The sequence below is a fragment of the Falco cherrug genome, chromosome 7 (assembly GCF_023634085.1).
Source record: "Falco cherrug isolate bFalChe1 chromosome 7, bFalChe1.pri, whole genome shotgun sequence".
Classification (NCBI taxonomy): domain Eukaryota; kingdom Metazoa; phylum Chordata; class Aves; order Falconiformes; family Falconidae; genus Falco; species Falco cherrug.
In genome coordinates this window covers 57,154,328-57,181,845 of record NC_073703.1, presented here as the reverse complement: position 1 = coordinate 57,181,845, position 27,518 = coordinate 57,154,328, and the positions used below count along the sequence as shown (strand labels likewise).

The window sequence follows — 27,518 nt, the reverse complement described above, 5'->3', positions numbered from 1 at the left end:
CTGTTTCATTCTCTGAGGATTGGGCTTTTCAGCATTCTTCCATGTACATCAATACAGCACCTCTTCAAACTCATATATGTGTCACAGGGCAAACTTCAATCCTTCTTGTACAGGGGAAATGCTACTGTTTATTTCACTATCATGGCAGTGGCAGTACAGCTGAATTACAATGAACTTTTAATTTGCCATAGGCCAAAACAATGTTTCGCAATGAATTATATACCAAATCTCACCCCTCCCATAACGCTGAGAAAACACAGATATCAAGCACAGTCATTCACTTTAAGCAAAAAGTACAACATAATAACTTACCATTTTCAACATTCAAAACTCATTAAAAGCAGAAAAAAAAAAATCATGCGCACATATGACTCAATTATCTGAGAACATGAATTAAACATCAGTTTACTGTATTTTGATAGTTTGTCTTCATTGCAGATTAAATAAGCCATAACCAAATCAAGTAAATTATACATATAATACTTCCCTTACCTGATAGAAATAAGGATTGGGTTCAGACTCTCCCACACCATTGAAGTCTTCCACATTTATAAGCTGGAAGTCATACAAAAACCCTGCATTGGCTGTTCTGAACTCCGGCAGAAGCTGCACATGAGGCAGGTTACCCAGATTCTTGTAACGCCAGTTATAGAGGTTACACAAACTGTTCAAAAACACACAGACAAACCCTGAATAGTTAAAAGCTGGCTCTTTAACTCATTCAAAATAGTTCAGATATGGAAGCATTGATCTTGAAAGTGAGGGGTTCTGTGTAGGCTTTCAATGAAAAAAATAATTTTGCTGGATAGCCTGTATATATATATAAATGAACATACACAAGCTATCCAGCAATTTTTTATTTTTAAGTTTTGATTCCGTTTGGTGTTCTATCACAGAAAACTTCAGATTTCACTGCAGTGCAGTACACTCAGCTTTTCAGCCTGTTCCAGTTCATCAGCTTTACATCGAAGGGTACAAATTTTGCAAAGGAATCTAGTAGGAATTCTCTTTGGTAACAAAACTTAAGGATTATTAATGCTTCTTGACCAAAAGGAAGGAGTAAGAGAAAAAGGATTTTCTGCATTATCTGCTGTAAAGCTTCTTACTGCAAAAAGAAATTTATTTTATTTTGTGTACTGCCATGTATTAACATGAGATGTGAAGGAAAGCAATCAAAAATCTACCCAATTCTGAATCATCTCTGGTACTTATAGGGACAGTAATGTAACAAAAATGCCTCATCCACAAATGCACAACAATGTCCAGACCAGATAAAGTAGCAGATAATTCATGGTGAAGCTACTACCTACATTCAGAAAAGACAAAGCATAAGGAACTGTGGAAAAAATCCTTGAAATTGCCTGCAAAGAGAAGGAATTCTGCTCTCTTATCTCAAACAGATTTGCTGAGATGTTGCAAAGTAGTAGATGGCAAAATGAATTTAATTTATCATCATACTCAGATATAATCTGCATTTTAAAAATCATACTCAACTGTTGTTCATGTGACTAGGAAGTAATATTCTACCACCCCTAACATTTCCTACATGAAAAAAAAAAAAAAAAAGGTTATTTGTATGGTTCACTCCATTTTATGCCTAAAAATTTAGGATTTATAATTAAACTTAAGAGCCGCAAGATTTCATATGAAGTAATTTTCTCTTTTTTGTTTTTTTCTTCCCTTCTTAATACGACACCACAAATATGCACTTTACACAATAAATAAATTTGACATCTAAATTACCACAATGAAATGACAAATACATGGATAAAAAAAAAAAGGTATCTTACTAGAGAGAGACAGTATCTCTTTCAATATAAAAAAGGCTTTACACTTTTGCATGGACAACCTGATTGTCTCAAATCAAAGCTAAAGCTCTGCTGAAATACCACAAGGAAAGCATCCTTTTGCAGACTTTAAGGGAAATATTTTATAGTCAAATCAAATCTTTATTTAGCCTTGATTATACTAAATACATTAGTTTAGAAAAGGAAGTTTCTGCAAAAGAGTCTCAACTGCAAAAAACCCTAAACACTTAAGACTACTACCATTCTTTTCAATATTTTCATTAAAGTACTCATACAACAGCAGAGTACTACTATGTAACAAAAAAGAAAGTAAATCTGATTACATTTCAGCAAAGTAAAATCTGCCTTCCCAGTCTAAGCTGAAACAAACGGAACAAAACAACTAAATAAGTTTTGCAAACTCCTATCCTAACAATAAAAACCAAGCTTACAAAATTACATACGCACTTTTCCAATTTTTCATCTGGTGATTTATTACAAGCTAGATATGCAATTTTCTCTGTCTTACCTTGCTCTTGCTCTTCCCTGTGCATCCAAATCAACAGTTGGCACTCCAACACGAACAAACCGTGTAAAAAGAGACTGCTCCATGTTGGAGTATTTTTGAAAAGCCATGTTCTTAATGACTGGTGGCAACTGATGATGGTCACCAATCATAATCCACCGCTTCAAACGACTGAATCCATCCTGGGGGTTCTAGATTTAAACAATTACAACTATTACAATATAATCAAGGCACTCAGTTTACAACACATTAATAGTCACACTGGCTGTCTTAGTCTAAGCCCTAAACAAATTTCAACATTTGTTCTTAAGCTACACTGAACTGCAGCCATTTTAAAGACTTTTAGTTTCTTTCCAAACTACTACCAGAAAAAGGGAGTAAAAGAATAAGTGTTTAAAAAAAAGTCTTGTTTCTTACAAAGCAACATGTAAGTTTATTAAAATCAGTAGAGAAACATCAGAATAAATTTTGTATTATTTTAAAGGCCAAAAGTAATATATTTTCAGGTGACAAAAGGAAGAACCACAATTACAGAAGTTACAATAGTAAAAATACTCCTGATTTCTACACAGTAGTGTTATCCTAGAACAGACCTTTAAACGTTTATTTCTTGGGTTCTGAGACAGTGAATATGAACTGCCTGAAGCATCTGAAACAGTTTTAGTGCTCACACACCTAAGGCACAAACCAAACCTGCCTTTCAAGTGTTTCTTTAGTTCACATGCTTCACCTGTTTACCTCTGGAATTCCCACATGGGCTTTTCCGTGACCAGGATGTGCCTCTTAACTAATCCTCACCCTAGCTCTTGGACTGAAAGTGCTTCAGTATGTTTGTTGTCCTTTCCCCACAGGAGCATATTCAAGACAAAGCCTAAAGTTCCTTTTCTTGCCTCTTGAAATGGAAGAGCTCTTAAGCCCTCTCTGATCAGAGAGCAAAGAAGGAAAACTGAACTCTGGACTGTCTAGCTCCTCAGCCCTAAAGATGTCTTAGTAAGGAAGTAAGAGGACAGAAGTAATTTTCAATGGCATGGAAAGAGATCTAATTTTTTTTCCCATTCTATATAACCATTCTGTTCTTATCATCAATTTCAATCTCAAGGAGCTCTCTATAAAGAACTCTGTTTTAAAAAATTTCTTACTCTGAATTGCAAGTGCAAGAAATCAGGTACTACTACTTTGTAAGCCTAGTTCTTTAGGTTTTGTTAAAAAAAACCTTCAGTATTCCAGGACTATTTGGATGGCTCTTGTAAATAAGGTCTTGTAGATGGAATAACCCCAGAATACAGCTCTGTGATGAAATAATCTGCTTTAATAACACAAAACTCTCCAACTTCTGCATTGCTTACGTACACTTATTTCCCCTCACCAGTCTGATGCACCTGGTTATTAAATGTTCATTCAAACATCTGAAAAACACTGGAAGATACTTATTTCATGAAATATAGTAACGAAACCCATGGTAAAAGCCACACAATTTATTCACTACATAGCACTGCAGTACAATGTTGTGTTATGATTTGTGAGAAGCCTCACCCAACAGAGGCTTGCTCTCCAAACACCCCAAACAAGACAGAGAAATATGTGCTCCTGTTCAGAGTTCAGGCAGTATTTGGAGTTTAGAGAGTGAATTAGTTGCCTACCTGCTCATAATTATCAAAACTCTGCAGTCTTTAACACATCAAGAAGGTGTTACAGTACTACATTAATGTCCCTAAAACTTAAAAACCTACAGTTAAGCAGCAACTGAAAACAGGACTTGGGTTTAACAGCAATACGGTTAACTTGGACACACACATTCTTTTGTGCACTAGGCCCATATTGAGTTACTTTCCTGCGATTGTATTCTACTCTCCATTGTTAAACAGCAAAGTGAAAAATTATGAGCTGCATTTAGAAATCATATCAAATATTTCATGGAGTTTCTATCACGCCTTTTCCAATTGAGATTAACTTTCCTTCAGAATGAAAATCCAAAAGCTTGGATGTGGTTTTCTAAGAGACTTAAAAATATTCCTTTTCAATAAAAATATCTCCTCCAGGCAAAACTTCTGAAGGAAGCTTAATTTCAGATCATGAGCAAATGCAGACTGTGTATTTTTCAGAGTCACTGAGTAAGAATCAAGTCCACAGTACAGACTGTCTTTGTTTTACTGACTTCCCACACATCAGCTTCTGATTTGCAGCTAAAGAGTTTGCACAGAGTTCCTGAGGGAGCCCATACTTCACTTCAAGAGGTGAAATTTTATCTCATGATAATCTGAGATTACAGAGCCACAGATGTTTGAGAAGCACATTTTCCTTCCTTAAGAAATCCTCTAGCTCTTAAAAAGAGGAGAGTGATGCCTCTCAAGTTGCTAAAAGCAACCACAGATAAATAGTCTTCGCTGGAGGCACAAAAAAAAATATTTCAAGACAGTCTGAGTGAACGTGTTGAGTTTAGAAATGATTACAGTAAATGTTTTTAGGGAAACATACTCAACTTTAAAATTGGCAGTGTTGACCCTCTTTCACAACAACCCCTTGTGTTACTGAGCTATTGCTAACCTGGCTTCCTACAGACTGTACTGTAAGTATCCTATGGGCCACATGAGCTTCAGTTTCCTTCCTTCCTTCCTTCTTTTCCTTAGCACTACCTTTCCAGCTGCAAGACTTCCATTCAACTGTATCACAACTACATTCCTTTATCTACCAACTGTTGGTTTGCCAGTGTACAAGCTGCAGCTGATTGCAGGCTAAACATTTACGAATGAGCTGGACCAAAGTTGTGGAATTATTGGGCAACAGTAGAAGCAGAACCAGTAACCATTTATTTTCTTTCTGTGGAGGTATAATATCAATTAGAATCTCTCTTCTTTCTCTGGCTTCAAGTTTCCTTAAAGTTGTAGGTACTTAGTATCTCTCCAGCTCTGTTAATCTTGACTGAAACTGACCAAACACCACAAGCAGACAGGATAACACAGGGCAATTATGTAAGTCTGATGTTCTTGGGAAACAAAACCATTATTTAATAAGAAGTAATAATGTAAAAAAAAGTTAGCAATAATCACTATCAAATGAGATAGAATAAAAGTAACAAAGCCAGGACCTAGTTTACATGAACATGTTCACTTTCTCATTTTCAAAATGAAAATCTGCTAATCCTACTATTTAGTCAATAAAACCAACATATTTAGAACCATAGTAGCTTACTCCGTAATATTAAAACCCAAGGATAAACAACTAATATAGAACAATATGAAAGTTCTTAACTGTGCACTCTAATGGCAAACATCTGTTCTAGGTTACTTTCTGCACAAGACATTTTCCTTTTAATATTCTGTATTGTTTAAAACCACAGACTTTCATTTATCATCTTTTGTAATATGTTTTATGATTCAGGTCTAACCTGCAACAGGAGAGGTATAAAGGTTTCTATCTCCAGAATTTGAGCAGACTCCTCCATTAAAATGTTGTCATACTGAGAACGAAAAGAGATGTCCATCAATTAATAACAATTAATAACATAATAATGCTGTTATTCAGCCTACCCAAAGTCAACACCAATTCCGCATTTGGTTTTTGATGGGCGGGACAGTTACTGCAGGATTTTACCTTATAGGCACAGTATCAGTATTACCAAAAATCCTTCTACATCAATGGCAGATCCATCTGTACCAATCACGGCTTACATCTAGAAGGAATCCATGACATGCTTCCCATATGCCACAACCCATCCACAAGAGAAAACCTTTTTGCAGTGGAACAAACTAATTTGGTATCTTTGCACTGAAGCAGAAAAGCAGCACTTTCGTGATTCAATGCAAGTGTATTATCAGAGAAAAATAATACCGAAGGAATTATTGGTGGTGAGCTTTCATCTAGAAGTCTGTACTAAATTAATACCTATCATTAACACTGCAGAGTGAAAACAGCATGGCATCATAGTTCATTTTTTAGGTAAAGAAAGTTATAAAGGCCATGTTTTTTTCCCTCAATTCCACCTTTTATTACTCAGTCATATCACTGCAGTTCCATCTAACATGGCAAAAGTAACTTCTTTAATAGACATGCACTATTAAGCATTTTCATGTATGCAATAGCTTACAAGTGATCTCATCTTTTACTTACAGAAGTTAAATTTTTCTTTACTTACAGCAGTAAAATTACAAATTGAAACTGGTAAAAAAGCTGTAACTCAAAATAATCTAGTTGCCTAGATTTAGGACAGACAAAAAGTTTATACAAGTGGCAGGAGGAATCAAACCCAGAAACCAATTAGTGTAGTATAATCATTACTTTGAAACCTAATTCAACCAGGTCATGTCGTTTCAGAGCAGCATGAGTACAAGTCATGGCAATGATTTTTGCTTCTTTCACCAACAGGTATTTGGATCTATCCAGGCCACTGCGGAGAAGTTCAAATGCTCTGAATTCCTATGGAGGTGAAAAGAAAGTCAGAATACAAAAAATTATTGCTTATAAAAAGGTATTCACTCAAACTATCTGGCCACCTTCTTAATGTAATTAGGTAAGAGAGTTAGGAGGTATCTGCTGTTAACAATCCCATCTGAATAATACTTTTAAAGCTAAACCTGGAAACCACAATATTACAAAAAACAATGTTTTAAAAATACATCAATGAATTCTGCAACCTGTGTGCATATATAAATTTGCAAACAAATATTCAGTTAATTCTGAGGAACCTTTCCAGAATCCCCCAAATTTTTGTTCTACTCTATCTTCCTGTTTCATACTTTACCGTATCATAACATCACATCAACTTCAGTATTAGAAAGACCAACACAGTTAATATAACCAAATGATACACAGGTCACCTTTACCCTAACTTTTAAAAGCCTCTCAAGCAGTTCTGGGAAAAACAGAAGAAAATCTGTTTAAGTTACTTCTAGGTTACCTGATTAAAGGCAATTCACTGTAAATACAATGACCCTGTGAGGATCAGAGGAACAGTGATAGGGAAACCAACCCTAGTAACCTAATCAGTGAAAACCAAACTGGCAGAATGGCTGCTTCCCAAGATTAAAAAAACAAAACAACAAACAGATAAGCCCCTTGCCTCTATTGTGAGATGTGTCTATATTACTCAAAGGTGTTAACTCTCACCTGAATGTCCTGCAAACTAATGAAGATACCTAGAGATAGGTACTCCTTTTAGGATGTAGAGCAAATGAGAATTTTGGAACTGTGTGAAGTTTTTTAATAGGATCAGCAGATCCACTTACCTTCCAGTGACATGTCTTACCTCAAGCTGAGTGAATATTTTCTTCACATGCCTAAAACACCCTTCAGCAATTTCCATATCTTCTTCATAGGATTTGCCTTTGAAAATTGGTTGAGGCGCATTTGCAAAATACTGGTGAAAAGGAAAGAAACCGGAGACATCCGTAACATCTGGCAATTTTCCACCTTTAACTTTCACTTTGCTGATATACTCCTCCCAACGAGACATTACCTATGGCAAACAAAAGTGACATTCTGACATTTTTATATCATAAAGTCATTTGCAAAGTGTAGTCTTGCACATGCAATATTGAAAAAAAATAATATCACAAACCAAAGTTATGTCTAAATTAGCATTTGACCTTGTATCAGGACAACACTTTTCAAGCTGCCATGGGTTGACAGCAGTGTGTCAACCTGGAGTGCAGAAGGAACGGGGCTTATCATTCAAATTCATAACACCGCATCTCTGCCAGCCCTTCCTCACACTTCTCCCCTGCTCTGGCATGGGATTTCCACAGGCTGCAGCTTCCTTCAGGGCACATTCGTCTGCTCTGGCATGGGGTCTTCCACAGGCTGCAGGGGGACAACCTGCCTCACCATGGTTCTCTCCATCAGCTGTGGGGCAATCTCTGCTCTGGTGACAGGAGCACCTCCTGGCCCTCCTTTTCCTTCTGACCTTCATGTGTGGAGTTGTTTCTCACACTGCCCTCTGCCCTCAGCTACTGCTCATTGGGGTTTTACGTATTCTCGAAGATGTTTTCACAGAGGTGCCACGAGTGTCACTGATGGGCTCAGCTTTGGCCAGTGGTGGGTCTGTGGGAGCTGGCCACGTCCAGCACAGGGCAGCCCTTGGCCTCTTCTCAGAGATCACTCCTGCAGCCCCCTGCTACCAAAACCTTGCTGCATAAATCCAATGCAGAAGCTAATCATTTGATTACCTCCACTTACAGTACGTTGGCTTAAATACCAAGCGGCATTCTTTTGGGAGGAAGCTGAACCAAAAGATGAGCTCTAGCAGTGCTCCTAGCACTCTTCAACACCTAACTTCCATTTAGTGTTTACGTGCACACTACAGCTAACCTAGAGTAACATCTCTAAAAACACACACAGTGCACACACTTGATCGTAAACACCACTCTACAAGTCTGCTTAAGCCACACTAATTGCTAATGTGAAGCATGTCACTGAAAAATACATGGAAGGGAAATGAGGGATATACAATATATAGAAAGTCAACATTTTGTATATTATGCATCTGATTTCACACTGGCATGTAACGCCATAAAAGCTTTCTAGTGGGACCACTGAGTAGGTGTTCTAATGTTTGTCCAAAATGTAAAGCAGCCCACAGATCTTCCTATCTGAAGGAGAAACTTCAGGTTAGAATCCTTGCTAGCAGTCAAGATGTGCAGCAGCGACAGCCTTTCAATGGGTGAATCACCAGGCAGGATTTAAAGCAACAGCAATACAAGTAAGTAATGTCACAATTGTAACTTTGGCTGTTACTGTATTTTAAGCCACCAAAGAAAATGCCCTTTTTTTTTTTTTGACTCAATTCTCAGAAATTCGCTCCAATTTCTACAAAAGTGTTTCATAACATGCTGAGGTCATACAGTCTCTGTAGAAGTATTTCTGTCCTTACTTGGTATAAGAAAAAGTGGCCAGCTGTTTCACAAGTGTAAGAAACATCTCCTGGGACTCCAAGACTCTCTTGCAATCGCCCAACTTCTCGTAGAAGTTCAAGTCTTCGAGCTAGCACATAATTAACTCTTCCGTACCTACAAAATGTATCAAATATAATTTTTGTTTAAATGTATTTAATTTGCAACTGTTTTATCTAAATAGCATATTGAGAGATCATAAAAAAACAACACCCCCCCCCAAAAAAAACCCATAACTACTACCCAGTTCCAAAAACTAACAACTTGCCACATAGTATTTTTATCAGTTGAGCCCTAATAATTTACAGAGCTATGCAAAAGCCATTACAGTAGAAAAAGCTTCTTTCATCCCATCGCTATAACAAAAGCTTCCTAAGTGTTAGTAAATCTGTAAAGCAGAAAAGCATTACTTCCAATGTACCATTCATGAACTATGGTACACTACAACTTACACAAATACAAGCAAGTTATACAAGTCTGTGGACCATCATAAATAGAACCTACATCCCAAGTTTCAGTATGATAAGGCTGACTTCCTTTGGCAATACACAAAACATTTTGCACTAATGCTTAGCCCACCATAACTGACAGGTCTGCATCCACATATAAGAAGTCCTGTACTCATCACTGCCTGTTGAATAACTTTTACGACTTTTATGATGAGTTTGTAACCTACTCCTTCTGTTCTTCCTCCTCTTACACAGTTTAAGCTCAATTTTTTTCCTTTACAAATCAATTTTTTTACTCCATACAGTCCCCCACCCCCAGAAGCAGTACAAGAACAAAAATCACTTACATTACTAAAAAAGAAAACAGATTAAAAAGTAGTATAAATGGGTGGATTTAAAGTAGTGAGAGGAACAGGACACTTTCTTTTAAAAATGCATACATAGTTAGAAGCTCAAATGTGAATGAAGGCTAACTTTCAGGTTATTAAAACTACCCTTCATAAAATACGCTTTCTGCACAGAAAAAACCCAACCCAATCCCTGGTAATCACAAGGTTCTACTGTCTTATTTAGAAGGATAAGAGTAGTTAAAACTGGAGATTTGAATTTACTAAGACACAACTGAATATGACATTGTTCTGGAAAACCGGAAAAAAACCAATTTCCTTAGGAACTATGACAGTTAAGATCCTTGGAATACTAAGCAGGTTTTTCTTCTTCAGTAAAACTAATCTATTATAATCACAAGTGACTGCAACCAGTTTGTTGGAAACCTCACACTTCCAATGTCCTCTTGTTTCTCACAACCTAAGTCGTACATCCTCTTATATGTATTTGTCCATTGCTACGTAAGTTTTCTTTAGCTGTGATTCCCTTTGTGTTTAGGTGGCAGTACCAGTTTAATCAGCTCCTCTCCACCTTATGTTCTTATATCCCCTGCCCCACTTTGCTGTGCCTGCAGAGGGAGCAAAAAAGGAACACAGCTCTCAAGCAGTAGAAATTCCTCGAGCAGTACTGTGCCCTCTAAAGCAGCCTGACACAGAAAAACCATGAACCCAGAAGCAATCTAAAAACAAATGAAAGACATACAGGAAATAAACCTATCCTCTCAGTGTGCAGTGCACCTTTAAACATGTTCCTCAAACCTTATCTCTCCCTCCCAAACTGCCAGAACCCACAGGACTTGCAGTAATGTCCCATAGGTCTGGAGTTACCTTGAAAAAGAATGAAAACAGAAAATGTAGAGCAACTCAAAGAAAACTCCTTTTAATGATGAGCCCTACTGTTCAAGGAATATACTAAACCATGGATATTACTAAATAAATACCTTCCATGGCATCATTGCACTAAGATTTTGGCTATCAAATTTCTGGAATAACGTGACTACGTCAAAGCATTCATTTTTTAAAAAAAAATAATCATAAAGTATTTATTTTGCTAACTGAAACTCAACCATGCATATGTGGGTAGCTTCTAGTGACTATATCTAATTTTTACTGCAGCTTTTGAAGTCAAAGTATTGCTTTTATAACCTAGTACTGGAAAGTTCAGTTATTTCCAGTGCATGACCATTATACCCCCACTTAGAATGTGTGAAGTGCTACTGATGTCAATTGGACTAACAAGTGACAAACTTTCAAATATTTACAAGAACAGGTTCTTAAGTCTTTATCGATATAGAGTTGATAGCTTTCCTTATGTATATATTCTTCAAAATGTGTTATTTGCCAATGAAATAAGCAACTTTGTAGTTAAGCATCATTCTGAAGAATTAAAAGCAGAACGTTTAATTTAACATTTATATTTATTAATGCAATATTCACCATGCCAGCAGAAGTGATCTTGTATCTGTAGAAAAAATTTGTAACTGCACAAAGTTACTTTTCTTATTCAAAATTCTCTCACACAACCAATTAATTCTATGAAGTGTATATGGGCCCAGAAAATAACGAACTACTTTTATTCAAACAGCTAAGTTTGTGAACAAGGAACTGACCGAGTCTGCCTTTGGATTCTCAAGGGAACACAGTTTCTCTACTGAGTAAGAGCCAAAATTACTTACTCCTGTATTGAAAACAAGTGAACTCTGTGTTACTAGGATTCAATAATATGAGAAAGGTAAAAGCTTCTCAAGCTCAGCTCATTGCTCATTTACAAGGTAGAAAGGTAAAATTTCTCAAGCACAGCTCATTGTTCATTTACAAGGTAGGATGGATTCAACACATACATCTTGCTACAATGTTTATGCAAGTGAGATTATCATTAGCACCTCCTTTCTCACTGTCCTGGTTTAACCCCAGCTGGTAATTAAGCACCATACAGCCACTTTCTCAGTCCCCACTCACCCTGAGGGATGGGGAGGAGAGTTGGAAAGGAATGTAAACCTCAAGGGTTGAAAGAACAATTTAATAATTCAAAGAGAATAAAAATGAAACATTAATAACAATGATGACAGTAACAGTTATAATGAAAAGGGGAAGGGAAAGAATAAAATCCAGAGGGAAAGGAAGAAAGGAACACGTGGTGCACAATGTAACTGCTCACCGCCCACTGACCCATGCCCAGCCAGTCCCGGAGCAACAACCTCGCAGTCCCGGCCAACCCCCCCAGGTAGATACACCAGGCATGACGTCCCATGGTATGGAATCCCTCTTTGGCTAGTTCAGGCCAGCTGCCCTGGCTGTGTCCCCTCCCTGATCCTTGTGCCCCTCCAGCCTTTTTGCTAACAAGCCCTGAGAAACTGAAGTCTCACCTCAAAGCCAAACCACAACGCCATATACTAGCTCCTAAGAAGATAATTAACTCCATCCCAGCTGAAACCAGGCCACTCACCTGCTGAAATCTTTCTCTGTCTCTAATTCCTCTTCTCCATGACCCAGACGCAGGAGGTGGCGCTCATCAATGTCTAGGGCCATGATTTTTTCAAACAGCTGGTTCAAGGCCTAAAGATTGACAAGAACAGGAGAAACTAGTTTTTAGAAGTTCAGAGGCTCTTGCAGGGAAAAACTGAAGAATTACTAGTAAGCCAGCTAGCAAATTATGCTTATTTTGGTATAAATGGAAGCCAAAGCAAACATAAAATTAACACTGTAACTAGAGCTCTTAATCTTGACAACAGGGAAATCCACCTACTAAAACTCCTGTATTTGCATACTTTATACAACTATCAAATTTGATTTTACAATTTTAAGACAAATTTAAAAGTTGATTTTATCACCTAGTTAATTCAGTTGATAAAGCTATCAGTTTACAAAACTGCCTCAAGAAGCACACTTGGTAAACACTGGTTTTGTTAGATGACTTTAAAATGACTTAAACTTCTACTGTACTTTAGAAAAGTGTGATCCAGTACTGACTGGCAGGTACTGTGACTCTATTCCATATGGATAAATAAATCCTGCTGAACTAAACTTCAAGGTGTGCTACATCTCCTGCCTTAAACTCTTCAGTTCTCTAACAGCTTAACATCAACTGCCCAATTCAGTGTCTTTCAAAGGAGTAAATTCGTAAGTACTGGATCATCAAGTTATGAAACTAAGAGTAAACACGACCAAGCTCCACTTGTACTTCAAGTCAGCTGGAAGTCATCAAACATGCTGAAGAACAGCATCAAGTTATAGGGAAAGAACCCTGCTGAGATACAGTTTATTTCCTGAAGTAAAATTTCAAGTTCATATTCTCATGTAAGTCTTGTCTGGTAAGAGTCTCCTACCTGTCTCAAATCACTTCCTTTTCTCCTCAAGGGACATGCTCTCACCTTCACTGCCTGCTACTCTCCCACAACCCACTGCAGACTGGCCTGTATTATTCCAGGTTGTAACTCCTCACCAAAAGGAAGCCCCATCCACCATTCAGTGATCAACAGCATAAGTGCCTGTTCTCACTTTGACAGAAAAAGATTAAATGTTTTCAAAGTGGTATGTTCAGTTAAGATAGCTCACAACTGAGATAGGGTAGGCTAATTAGGGAGACCAGAAAATAGATGACCTTGGTTTCCAAACAAACCCTTCCAAACCAGATGCTGATTTAGAGTAAGAGTCTTGAAGACTTTTATCATTTTTATTTTACATATGATTGAGAATTAGCAGCTAGACTCCATTTCTAATGGCTGGGAAGCAAGCATTCCGCTCAGGAGGCCTTTCCTTAGAAGCATGAAGCACAGGACAGCCAGTGTCCAAAAAAGCCAAGTGGCAAAAATCTGGCACACATGCAGTAAATGTGCAACTGTAAGAACTGTGCTGACACTTTTTCAAAATACTTCCAAATTTCTGACCCCAACCAGTTAAATCTATTGAAAACTTCTGATGAATAGTTCAGAATTAAATTTAAAAAGTTAATTTCACATTATGAAACTGGCAAAATTGCACCAAAGCCAACTCAAGTTTTCATTGTTGAGACAACTGAAATCCCAGACCTACTGATCTCAATACTTGCTGTTCTTCTTGATTTTAATTACAGAAAAGTTTCATACATGACTGACACTACCTGATTAGAGTGGGTAACTATAAGAGTTCGTTGTTCTGGGAAATTGTGATAAAGATTGGAAATTATCTGGACTGCTACATCAGTTTTTCCAGTACCAGGTGGACCCACTACCTGAAAAAAAAATTAAAACCAAAAATCAACACACAATTTATCTGAATATTGCACAATACAAAAATATAGCCAGTTGGGGAAAAAAACCCAGAACAATCTCATGAGACACTGACATTATACATTAACAACAAAAAAGTCTTCTGTTTCATGTACAGTTGCTCGCTGGCTTCTGTGAACTTCAGGAATATGTACATGCACCATGAAAGACTGAGCCTAATGCTAATTGAGATTTCTGCCCAAGAGGAATATGGTAATTCCACAATCACTGGCTGGCTTTTGTGAACTTCAAGAACATGTACATTATGTCATAAAAGATTAATTCATATTAGTTAGGCAGACTCCTGCCTAAAAGGAATATGGTAATCCAACATACGAAATACTATCCTGTTTCACAACCCATGAAAACAGACCTCCTCAGAGAAGTCCTGGGACAGGCTACACACGGAAAACAGTGAAAAAAGCATCAAAACACACAACTGGAAAGATTAATGTGAGATAGATATAAAGAACAGGAAAAAAAACTCCATTTTTTTTATTTACTCAAAATTCTATCACTGATCATACAGAAGTAACCAACAGTTAAGTTTTTACAGGTTCAATTATACCAACAACATTCAAAATTTGATATCTGAGACATTTCAAAGGCATCCAAGTACTACAGAGCATCTCAAAGTAATTTGTTCAGCATCAAGAAGCACAGAACAGCAGGCTTCATATGTACCTACACATTACAAACTGCTATGACATCACACTTGCATTATTTAAGAATCTCATTGATCACTGGATTCAAAAGCAATCAGGATTGCACTTCTCAAAAATATTAGAAGTATATGACATAAAATAAATCATAGGCCTATATTATGTAACTGTTTTCTCAGTCTGCCTTACCTCCCTGCAAAAAAGTGGGTGCTATAGTTGAAAAAGTCAGAATAAATCCTCAAAATCAAAAAGCTGACTTTGTCATTGTTTTTCCCTTTTGACTCTCATTCTCTAACCCGTTAAAACATGAGCAAATGCTGGTTTAGTAGAAAAGTTCAAATTATGTAACAGCCACCTCAAACATTTATGAAAATTGATTAAGTACCAGGCGCAGGAAGTTACTTTTCTTTAAACCCTCCAAAAGTGAGGTAGATGGTTGTTTATAATGCATTACATACCTGCATTTGAAGGTCATTAATAGTTCAACAAATATTAAATTACATTAATAAACAGTATGCAATGCTATTTTTAAAAAAATACAAAAATAAAAAAACTAGGTGACTTAAGACACCCCCTCTCTAGTATTTTTATGTGTTAATTACATATTACAAAACTGTAATGAAGATTTTAAATTTCCCAATGCTCTTTTCTATTGACAATACTACTGACATAAAACAATACTCCTACACACTGGCATGGGTATTCTTAGACAAACACTCCAATGATGTAAAACCCAGCACTTCAATTATGTAGACCCCTTCCAACATTGTTTAATAACCAAATCTGAAGCATCTATCACTGTGTCATTTTCACAGCATTCAAAAAGGAGCTTTAATTTCCAAATAGACCTTAAAGTTGATATTCTATCTTCTACTAGAAAACATACCATTATTCAGAAAATTGCCAGGAACTCAGGTAACTTTTATGCACATTTACAACACTACTAATTTCAGAACATGTAGTCAGGGACACAAAAAAAGGCATACAATTCTCCTTAAGTTTATTTTTTCCTTTGCCTTGCACCTTTGGGTGCCAGTGTATAGGGAGTTGTAAAACAAATGAGGAAGAGCATGGTACTAATAAATATCAATACAAAAACCTAAAAACTAGCATTATCACCTATATAGGCCAAGAAGAAATTAAGAATATCAAAGAAAAGTTCATTCAAATATTCCACTGAGTCACTACCAGGATAGACTGCACTTCAGTGGGAGACAGGTACCTGTAAGTCAAAGTCTAACTGAGAGTGGTAAACCTTAAAGACCTTTCCAGAAACTCACTGATCAAAAATTATTTTCATAACAAATCTATAGCTTTGGTTTGGTTTGTAACTTCTAGTTCTAGAAGTCAGTAGGGTATAAAGGACTGCACATTAGATTTCACAAAACAGCAGAAAAAAGCTCCCTGGAGACAATTCAATGACTTTCATTTCCTTTAATGGAGTCAGATCAAACTAAAAATAATGCCAGTAGTTTAAAACAGCCAAAAATTACATACATGGCAAAAGCTTTACAGTCTAAAACCTGCAATCCAACCACTGAAAAAGTAAATTCAGTTGTCGGAAGTCTTCAGCCACTGAAACACAGGCTACAGTTATACAGAAAACAATTGTGTTTCTGTATTATTTTGATAAGATGGGAGGATGTTGAACCTTTGTACATTAATTTTTCCTATTTTTAAACTACTAATAGAAGTGACCGCAGCAAGGCTACAGAAATGGGCACTACTGGTATTTTGCTGAATGTAAAACAGACTCTAAAGCCAAAATCAAATAAATAGAGTATAAAATCCTTAAAAATATTCCTACCATAGTTAGCCCAGGCTGCATTCCTGCACGTATAGCTTCAATCTGAGTATGGGTAAATTGAATAGTATTGCTGTAACAAAGAAAAACAAGATCAGAGAATTGATTGATTTGCCAACAGTTTTGATAAAAGCAATTGTTTTAACAAGTCTGATTATAAATCAATTTGCCACACATTTGTCTAGAACTACATGCTTGCAAACTTTTATTTAGATTAAACCAACAACTATCATCTTTATAGACATGACAATCTCACAATTTCCAAGCAAGACAGTAACTCAAGTTGTCCACGTGACAGCAAAACCACCCCATCTAAAAGATTGTCTGTCTTCTGTTATTATTTGCCAAGAATGCCGTACAATTATTTAGGTGTGATTCTCCTAATATTCAAAGTCCTGACACAATACTAAAAGACAGTATTTCTCATTGTTCTACAGGGGAAATTTTTAAACAGACAGGGCGTAAGAGTTTCACTTAAATGTAAAAAAACAAAACAGTCTCATATTCAAATCTTCTTTTAGTATTGAAATAAAAATGATGTTTTGTTTATAACCAACAATATTATTTTTTTAATTACTTTTGAAAATTAACTGCTATGCACGTGTTACCATTTGTAAGTAAATTCTCATTTGTTTATTACCGTTTTGGTTGATTATATGGATATGGTCCCCTGTTTGGAATGACATGAGGCTCTACAACCAGTGTTTTAGCTTCTTCAGATTTTTCTTCACTCCCATCCTCTTTTCTTTTCTTTCCTTTACCTCCCTTTATTGGGAAAGTTATCCTGTAACACAATTTAAGACTACACTTCAACACATTCACTGATACCAGACTGTCTTAGAAGTTTATACAGAAAAGTTTTTTTTTGTTAAGTCAAACTTTCACACAGCAGGGAAACTAAGAGCTGCAAATGACAAAGTATTAATGAGGATAAGGAAAAGGAATGACAAATAAATTGATGAAGCAGATTTTAAGAAAGCGTATTTGACAGAAAGTTTGTCAACAGTGCTCTTTACATAGCTTGAAAAGCCAGGAGCAGTGCTGACAGCCAGCTGGAAAAGCACTGAAGGCACAAAGTTCATAAATGAAAATGGAAGGGACAGGAGTAAAGTTGCAATAGAAAGCCACCAACACACTCTGCTCAGCAGTAATAACTTGATTTTGTTCTAGAACTGTTGCACAATTTTTTTTCCCCACAAAAAGACATCAATGTTCTAAACTGCCCCAACAGATTAAGCCTTTCATCCTCCCTTTCAATTTTTTGTATAGCCCTCTGTATTACATGTTAGCAAGCTTCTCCAATTCAGAAACAAATCATGGTGAAGGAATTCCAATGGCTATCGAATTATCTTGAGACAACAATGCAGACATCCTTAACAGCAATAATCTTACTCTCTTTACAGGGCAAATGAAGCAATCACTTTTCATAAAGAGGGGTATCTGTGTTTTAATCCATGAACTGAAAATGAACACTAGTCCATCAAGGGAAATTGTGCATGGTGTCTTGTCTTTATACCTTCAGATTATTTTTGTATCATTATATAATGTTAGTGCCTTCTCCACACATATTCTACATGCAGTGTTTAAAAAAAAGCAAGCAAGGAAGATTACCTCCCTGCTTTTCAAGATTCAGTTTAGCCGTGATAAGAGCTGACTGGTGCAGGGGGAAGCCATCTCTTCCCTCCCCAGTCAAATCTATTCCTTCAAAAGGAAAAATATTTCAACTCTCATTAACTTGTAAGGGAGAAACATATAGTTTCTTCAGCTGGACTGAAGAAACTGTTCTCCTACACCATGCACTGTGAAACTCAGTTGCCAGAGTCGAAGGAGGTCCACCAGCAGGGACACAACTGTCAAGTCTAAATATGCTGGACAACAGTACCACTGAAACAAAACATGTATATATCTCAGTTAGCGGTCAAAGGTGGGAATCTTATTTCAGGAACCATTTCTAAATTAAATAAACAATATGGGATTTCAGACAACTCTTTATTTTGATTGAATGGTCTTTCCAAAAGCTCATATTTTAACTGATGTTGAAATTGCTGCTCTTAGCTTGCTTTAATGAGACATGTAAGGGAACTACGTAATTAAAAATCTTTAAGCTGAACTTGAGGAGGCTAGATAGCATCATGCAGTACCGAATACTACATGTGTTGATTCTATTTCATACTGCTGCTTTTCCCATACATTCAATAGGCTGATCTACAAGCAAGGCTCTGATGCATTTTTGCACAGAACAGAGCAGAAGCTGGTCCTGAGCCAAAATGCAGTACAGTTAACTGTTACATAGCTATCTAAATCTTAATATTAACATATTAACGTCTTTCCTTAAAGAAGCAGCACCTCACTTCAACCACGGAACCCAACTGCACCTGACAATGCACTTCAGCAAGAATATAAGACCAGGAGTACTTGAAATTTTGAGATCACCTGAATGGAGGTATTTGCAGAACTGGATTGTCAACAGTCACTTTAATATTGTATCCAGGAAAGCTAGCTTTTAAGTGATCAATGGACAAGAAAGTGTCATTAAAATCCAGAGTTGCAATCTGATTTGGCATTTTCGAATAGTGTGCACTACTTGGGTCTCCATATCCAAGAATGATATCATGCAGCCAGTCAGGAACGACACAATCTGTGTTCATCAAATTCCTAATTGTCTCCAAAACAGCCTACAAATTAGAAAAATAGAAAAAAATATGATTGGAGAGATTGACTTTTTACCAAGAAAACATGACATAGTGAAGACTAATCAAACCCATTCTAAGATGCTAGTATGTAACAGTCTTTAATTGACAGGTGCTTTGTTAGATTGAGTATATATATAGATACACACACAGAGTATATATATGCAACAAGACACCAGTGTCAAACGATGTAATTCTTCAGCTATCCTGTTAGTAATGAGGACCATAATCACCAGTAAGGTTTTCATTCCAGAACACTTGGGGTGGGGGTTGGGGATGACACAGGCAAATGACACAGAAGACCCTCAAGCATCTTAAAGTTTCTCTTTCAAACCTATAAATTCCATCCCTCCAGCCAGCTTGTTTCCCTCCAAAACCTTGGTCTTCACCCCCAGATTAATTTGTCTACTCATCTGTGGTTATGTCAGTATTTTCTCTCCTTTCCCCCTCCCATGAAAACACCAATTTCAAGACCCTGGCCTCGCACAGAGGATGTTAATTTTAACTAAGAGGTAGCTGGACTTCAGTCTTCCTGTTAATAGACCTACTTCAGTGGCAAGTCTCCAGCAACCACCCTACTTGAAACTTGGTTTAGAACACCACGCATCTGCTCTTCAGCAGAGGAAACACAGTGCCAGAACACCAACAGGCTTTGGCAGAGAGCACTTGTGCTGATAATGTAAAATTAATCTGACACAGACACATAGCATTAACAATCAGTTCTGGTTTTTTTTTTAAATCTAAAGTTATAAAAGACTCTCTGTGAATTACTTCCAGTATACCAATCCACAGCTGGATGGCACCAGAATCCTCTCTGCAGACTGCAAACTACTGCTTCACACCAGAGGCATCTTTCTAGATACAGAAGAGTCAAAGTCTTCCTCCCTCCCTCTGTATCCATCTGGTCAGAGCTTGCTGCAGATTCCTCTAAAATGAAAACCACTTCAATTATGCAAAGCATGATTTTAAGGCACCAAAAGTAAAGGTGGTTTTTCATGCACACTGCATTTTCATAATGGAAAGCTCAAGGAACATTGAAGATTCAATAGTCTAAACAGCAAAGAAACTGAGCATACACACACAAAATATTTTCAGATACATGAAATTATGCACCCTCACAGCAAAAAAGGTCAATAGTATCTTTTGCTGCATTAAGAAGTTGCCAGCAGGTCAAGGGAGGTGCTCCCCCCTCTCTGCACAGCACTGTTGAGGCTGAACTATAGAATCACAGAATAATATGGGTTGGAAGGAGCATTCAAAGGTCATTTAGTCCAACATCCCTGCAGTGAGCAGAGACATCTTCAACTAGATCAGGTTATTCAGAGCCCTGCCCAACCTGACCCTGAATACTTCCAGGGATGGGGTATCAACCACCTCTCAGGGCAACCGGTTCCAGTGTTTCAGCACCTTCATTGTAAAAAATATCTTCCATATATCTAGTCTGCATCTAACCTCTTTTAGCTTAAAACCATTACCCTTTATCCTATTGCTACAGACCCTATTAATAAGTCTATCCCTATCTTTCTTACAAACACTCCCTTCAGTATTGAAAGGCTGCAATAAGGTCTCCTCAAAGCCTTCTCCTGTCCAGGCTGAACAACCCCGACTCCCTCACAGCCTTTCCTCACAGAAGAGGTGCTCCATGCCTCTGATCATTTTCAGGACCTTCCTCTGGGCCCTCTCCAAGTGGGGTCTCACCAGGGCAGAATAAAGGGGCAGAATCACCTCCCTCAACCTGCTGGCCACACTTCTTTTGATACAGCCCTGGCTGTGGTTGGGTTTTCAGACTGTGAGCACACGTTGCCAGCTCATGCCCAGCTCTTCACCCACCAGTATGCCCAAGACCTTTTCTGCAGCACTGCTCTCAACCCCTTCATCCACCAGCTTGTATTGATACTGGGGATTGCCCTGACCCAGGTGCAGGACCTTGCACTTGGCCTTTTTGAACCTCCTGAGGTTCACATAGGCCCACTCCTCAAGCTTCTCCAGGCCCCTCTGAATTGCAGACCATCTCCGAATCCAGAGCACTGTGTTCAGTTCTGGGCTACTTAGTAAAAAAGAAGAACTGGGACTGTTCAGTCTGGAAAAGAGACAGCTCAGAGGATATTATATCAACATGATAAATACCTGATAGGATGAAATGAAGATGAGTGAGCCAGACTCTTCTCAGTAGTGTCCAGTGACAGGAGACAATGGGCACAAATTAAAACATACTAAATTCCATCTGAACACAAAAAAACACTTTTTTTACTGTGAGGACAATTCAGCACTAGAAGAGGTTGCCCAGAGAAGTTCTGGATTCTTAGTTCTTGGAGATACTCAAAACCCAACTAGACATTGCCCTGGACTGCCTGCTGCAGGTGACCCTCTTTGAGCAGGGGTCTTGGACTAGATAACCTCCAGAGTTGCCCTGCAACCTAAGTGATTCTATGATACTGTAATTACACCACCTAATAAAAAAAAACAGACCACTTGACATTAGATTTAATTTTGACCTATTCACAATTCTAGAAATTCAAAGACATCAACTTTGCTGAAAAACTTTCGTCTTTCTTTAACAGAAGGCAAGGAAGGCTAAGGTACCGATAAGCTTCCTGAAATACAACATTTGCTGAATTTATATGTAAAACTGAATTAGAGTCGTGTGCATAATTTTAATCTTACTCATAGGCAATACAGAGTATCATCATGTATTAGCAACAGCTTTATCTGCAACCCTGACCAAATTCCATGAAAACTCTCCTGACAAAAGATACCAAGGAAGTAAAATGCTGAAGAATCATGCACTGCAACCGTGTGAAAATTGCTACGGCAGGCAAAAAACCCATCATTCACTCCACAAAGCTAGCATACATTCTCTTTAAGGACTATCAAATATATCAAGTGCTAAAATCCTCATCTGACACCCTCCAAAGCCTGATAAGAAACTGACCCAGTGATGTTCCCAAAAGCTAACAGGCTTTTCTGATCCACACCTTTTGATTAGTTACTTCCTCTTCCTACAGTCCACTATGATACCAGGTAACAAAAACATTCCACATACTCCCTTTACCCAAAAGGCCAAATACACTAACCTGTAAGTTACCTGCTAAAAGACTGAAATTCTAAACTTATGTTTTATTATACACTTAAGTGAAGTAGGAGTGTTTTGATTTCCAGTTACTTTAGTACTTACCTGCAGAAGCAACTTATAACCAGCTGACGTGCTCTAACTTCCTGAAGTAATCCGGTGCCAAACCATGTGCAAAAGCCTAACTATGTGCATCTAAAATGAACATGTCTCAGTACTGCTGAGTACGGCATATTCAGACAAACGCTTATCCTAAGAGTCAAGGAGCAAGTACCTTACCTTGAAATTGTTTTCTTTTGGTTTTCTTCTCATTATTATATTAAATGTCTCATATACATCTTCTGCTCCATTTTGGATTGTATTGGTCATGTCTTGTTGATACTGGTTTGGGTCCAGAAACACTCTGTATGTTCTGCAATCCCCCTTAAGTCTTGGCTTGGGTTCCGGTCCTGCCCATAATGGAACAGTAAGATCAGAATTTGAATTAATGCTAAAAGCAGATTATCATTCAAATAAGTGATACACAATCATTCCTGAAGTGAAATTTAGACAAATTCCATTGATTAAACCAATTTCTGCATTACAAGCATTCCTATTTGATGCTATCATCCCATTTCTAATAAGGTTTTGAATGTAAGCTATTTTATTCCTAATAATGAGATGTACTGTATTTATTTAATCAATAAAATTGCATCAGATTTTACCAGAGGAAACTAGTTAACTTTTCTCAGGCTGCTTAAGGAATTGGTTTGTTTCTTTCAAGCAGGTAATGAATTCAGTGAGTACTGCTTAAAAGAGAAGCAAGTCAACGATTAGGCTGTTAACAACAACAAAATTATTTCTAACAAGTTTTGGTATATCGTACCTTCTTCAATAACACGTCCCTTCTCATCTAACATGCCCTGGATTTCACAGCCTCTGACATACACCAGGCCAATTTGCTCAACAAAAGGTCGTCGTCTGTCAAACTTGGTGCCGTAAGGTTGCGTGGGACGTACCGTAATCAAAAAACAGACATCATGTTTACGCAGACCTGATTCCAAAAAGGAACATTCAGTGATTTGATTGAAAGTCATTTCACTTATCCATTCCATATATACATACAAAAAAATCTTTTAAATAAAACCCCACCTGTTTAGACAATAATGTCTTCTGTTTCAAAATATGCCTTTAACTTTGATGATACAGAACCACAGGATACTGTCATTTTTTCACTATTGCTGCACATTACTATCAGATATGAAAAGGAAAAACCGACTGCTTGTTTTATGACAATAAACTTATTTCAAGATTATTCTTTTCCCAATAATCTTACTTAGGTTACACAACCTATCTCAAAAGGTCATGTGTATCATTACTCTCTCGTTCTCATTGCTTTCTTCTGGACTATCTCCAATTTATTATTGTTTTTCTTACAATTTAAGTGCCATGCTTAGAACTGGGCACAAAATCCTAAACAAAGTTACTTTAGTTATCTACTTAATAGGGTAAAAGGTCACTGAAAGTTACTAGTTTTCTATGCTACACTCCGGTTTATAAATCCTGACATGACTTGGTTGAGTGTTTTAATTTCTCCCTCAGCAGTAATATATTGTGAAGTAATATTCGCTTTTGAGTGATGATGATCTTCATTCTGCAGAGCTACTGTCTAACAAGTTACTCTCCCAACATACATTTGTTGTGACTTGTTCTGAAGTTTAGAATCTTTATATTCATCCCTGTTAATCCACAGCCTACTTTAAGAATTTCTCCAATTCCCTAACGTAATTTTGAACACTAATCCTTTTCTCCAGCATATCTACAGATGCTCAAAGATCTAAGACACCTTCAAAATTTAGTAAACATGCTGTATTTTTCAAGAAACAAATAGTTTCTCATTACACACTGGATATTATCCAAACTAAAGCAGTTTCATTAAGACCTTGTTAGGTCAGGTAACGATTCATTAATTCCTCACCATTTTGATTAAATTAAGGCATTACTGCTTTTGAAATCACAGAGGCTGTTCTAGTATTTAAAAAGCTAGGTGCACCACTATAGAGCTACCTTCAGTATAGTTAAGTCTGCTGCCATCCTTCCAGCTTTTGTACTTTAATAGAAATCTATATTCCCAAACTTATATCTGCTTGTTTATCACATGCTCCAGCTTTAGCATTTGTACTACATGTCCTGTAATCACACTATGCAGCTCCAGCACATCTAATAGGTTTCTCTAACAAAAGAGAAGGGAATGACATTTACTGATAATCCAAGTACACGCCTCTATGCCACCTGCCAACGCAGTCAACTAAAGTTCAATTCCCCAAGCAAAAGAAGCAACACCTGTGGCTCCTTACAGGAAACAGTATTTGGTACAGTCAGTACTTCCTAACAACATTCAAATATACTGAAAACTATTAAAATGCACTGGTCTGAATTAAACCAAAATCTGTGCTCTCCACTTGCATATGAGACAGATACCACATTCCCCACTACTTTTCAATATGACATTATTAGCATGCATACTAATTACAATGCTAAGTTACTTTTCCATATTCCCTGTAAAGGCCAGAATCTTAACAGTTACAAATTTACCAATCTTAATGCGCTGTTTGAAAGTCAGTTACCCAAATTCTGAGTCTAAGAAGTTTATACTTTCCTAAAATGAAGATGGAAGTTATTATTTACTTGTCCATTAGGAACAGAATGTTTACTATTTCAAGACTGATGTCATCCAGTTTGTATCTCAGATTAAAAAAAAGCACCTTTCTTACAAATAAGCTTACATCAAAGTGTATTTTGATGAGCACCTTATTTCAAAGAATATAAGTACCTTCCCATTCATCTTTGATGTTATCTCGTACATTCAAATTAATTGTAACATCTGCTCGTACTCGCATGGGCCAGTTTTCACCAATATTGGGCTTTGCCACCTCCACCACTGTGAAAGAGACAATGGGTTGCGCCATCCTGGCCCATCCACCAAAGACCACACCTCCATATTCCGATAACCTAAAAAATAACCCCAAACCAAACACAAACAAAAAAGACAAACAAAAAAAATCCCAAACACAAAAGCTTGTTAGTCATTATCTGATAAGATTCAGTTCTCTTTTTAAACCATGAAACAATTTACCTGAGTCAGCTCTAAGACAAAAGTAGAAGACTTAAATTTTACATGCTACTGAGGTAGATTCACGTAATCCTTCATTTTGGAACTGAAGCATAACATGAACTGACTTGTTCTTACATTTCAAGAAACAAAAGGTAGCTTATGGTGGCATTATTATAAAAAAACCCAGCACCTCACAGAGAGAAGAAAAAAAGAGAGGATAACAAAAAGCAGCTACTGATTACAACAGGTATCGCACCAAATGATCCTTTGAAATCTAAAGAGGATCAAAATGTAGCAGATGGCAAATCCAAGAATACTCAGTAACGTAACACCTCTCATAAACCAGAGGAGTTGGTGGTAAGTTTCCAGATTTTGTAATACCAGCCAAGGCTTAGTACTTTTGGAAAACTAACTCATCCATCTTAACACAACAAAGGTTGGTTGTTAGCATCCAACATACTGTCCTAACACATCTACAGGGATATGTATTAACACACACTTGCAAAATGATCCCACAGGATGGCAACACCTTATGGAAGAATTTAGTATAAAACACAGTATCTATGTAATAACTTAAAATATAGTTGTTACTATGTGTTCAGTATATACACAACATCAGTTACTCATTCTTGAATGCACTTTGATTACAACTCAAGGTTAACTGACTGGTTTGCATCACTTAATTAATATTACCATGGTTTCATCCTACTGACACTATCTTCGATGTCCTGTCTGATCTCGTAGGTAGACTCTAAGCGGAAAAGATTGAAGTTCCTCAGCAGGTAGTCATGAAGAGTGAGAAACTGTAGATTCAATTTGGGAAGCGCAAGACAGCCTAAGGGGGTAAGGGTGGAAGGGAAGAGGTATTTGAAGAATAAATAAAAAAGGATGATGAATTAATATATTGGTTCTACAAATTCATACACACGTTATTCTGAAACAGCCATAGTTGTTATCCTGGGACATTTTAAGAACTACTTTTATAAATACATACTACTAAAAAGCACACATTTTTCAGGTTTTCTCTACATAAGTTCACACAAGAGTAAAGTAGTTTTCATCCTTCTGGCAGTAATACAGTGAACTATTGAAAGACTGAATCCTTCCCCGCATTCAGACTGCAACAAAATTGATTTTGTAAAAATCAAATGCAGGGCAAAGTAATGGTACTTTGGGAATACAAGAATTAAGCCAGCATTAAGTAATGATGAAAAAGGCTCATTAACTAATAACATCCATTTGTTATCCAACAATTCCCCAATTCCAATCTTTTATGTTTATTAGAGGCCACGAATATCATTAATGTAGAAAAAAGTTTTAAGCCAAGATACCAAATTTTGACATACAACTTTCCTCAAAAGTTTCTGTTACTGATAATAGGTTTTTAATTTTTTTTTGTTTGTTATGAGAATGAAAAACCTGTGAAGACTAGCTCCAACTAAACAAGGAGCATTAAAACCCCTAGACAGGTCCTAAAGCTTGCATAGCTTTAGGGTAGTCTTAGATGCAAATTTTCAATAATAAAAATTCTTGAATGTTACTCATTTAACATTACTAACTAACATCCCAGTTTGACACCTATACTCAAGACCTGTGAAAGCATCAGGCTTTTGTCATTTGCATTATTATCCTTGAAACCTTTCACTGCTATATGTACTACCTATTGGCTTTCAAATGCACTGAGGTACAATGGCATTGAATAGAGGCGGTAGAACACAGTAATTTCTGTTCTGGAAAGCCTCATGGTGATAAAATACTTTTAACGCATCTCCCAACACCAAGTAACAAACCCTGTGCTATAAAGCCAGTTATATGTGCAAAGGGCAGGGCCTGTAGCAACACTTCTTAAGGCTGCACAGCATTTATCAAGACAGATATTGGTCTTCCTTATTTTTTTAAAAAGAATAGAAATAATGCTC

At 37.1% G+C, this 27,518-nt stretch overlaps 1 protein-coding gene across 1 annotated transcript in view; it reads right to left on the bottom strand.

Annotated features, from left to right (window-relative positions):
- The window catches only part of AQR (aquarius intron-binding spliceosomal factor), a 55,608-nt gene that overhangs the window by 8,871 nt on the left and 19,219 nt on the right, over nucleotides 1-27,518 (bottom strand). The window contains exons 16-30 of the mRNA XM_055715235.1: nucleotides 26,293-26,434; nucleotides 25,318-25,496; nucleotides 23,371-23,538; nucleotides 22,785-22,954; nucleotides 19,179-19,420; nucleotides 17,386-17,529; nucleotides 16,749-16,818; nucleotides 14,132-14,242; nucleotides 12,479-12,588; nucleotides 9,179-9,314; nucleotides 7,556-7,765; nucleotides 6,589-6,726; nucleotides 5,699-5,770; nucleotides 2,317-2,504; nucleotides 493-664 (exon numbers count right to left, since the gene is read on the bottom strand). Of these exons, the coding sequence (XP_055571210.1) occupies nucleotides 493-664; nucleotides 2,317-2,504; nucleotides 5,699-5,770; nucleotides 6,589-6,726; nucleotides 7,556-7,765; nucleotides 9,179-9,314; nucleotides 12,479-12,588; nucleotides 14,132-14,242; nucleotides 16,749-16,818; nucleotides 17,386-17,529; nucleotides 19,179-19,420; nucleotides 22,785-22,954; nucleotides 23,371-23,538; nucleotides 25,318-25,496; nucleotides 26,293-26,434 (2,252 nt within the window). The remainder of the gene's footprint in view (nucleotides 1-492; nucleotides 665-2,316; nucleotides 2,505-5,698; nucleotides 5,771-6,588; nucleotides 6,727-7,555; nucleotides 7,766-9,178; nucleotides 9,315-12,478; nucleotides 12,589-14,131; nucleotides 14,243-16,748; nucleotides 16,819-17,385; nucleotides 17,530-19,178; nucleotides 19,421-22,784; nucleotides 22,955-23,370; nucleotides 23,539-25,317; nucleotides 25,497-26,292; nucleotides 26,435-27,518) is intronic.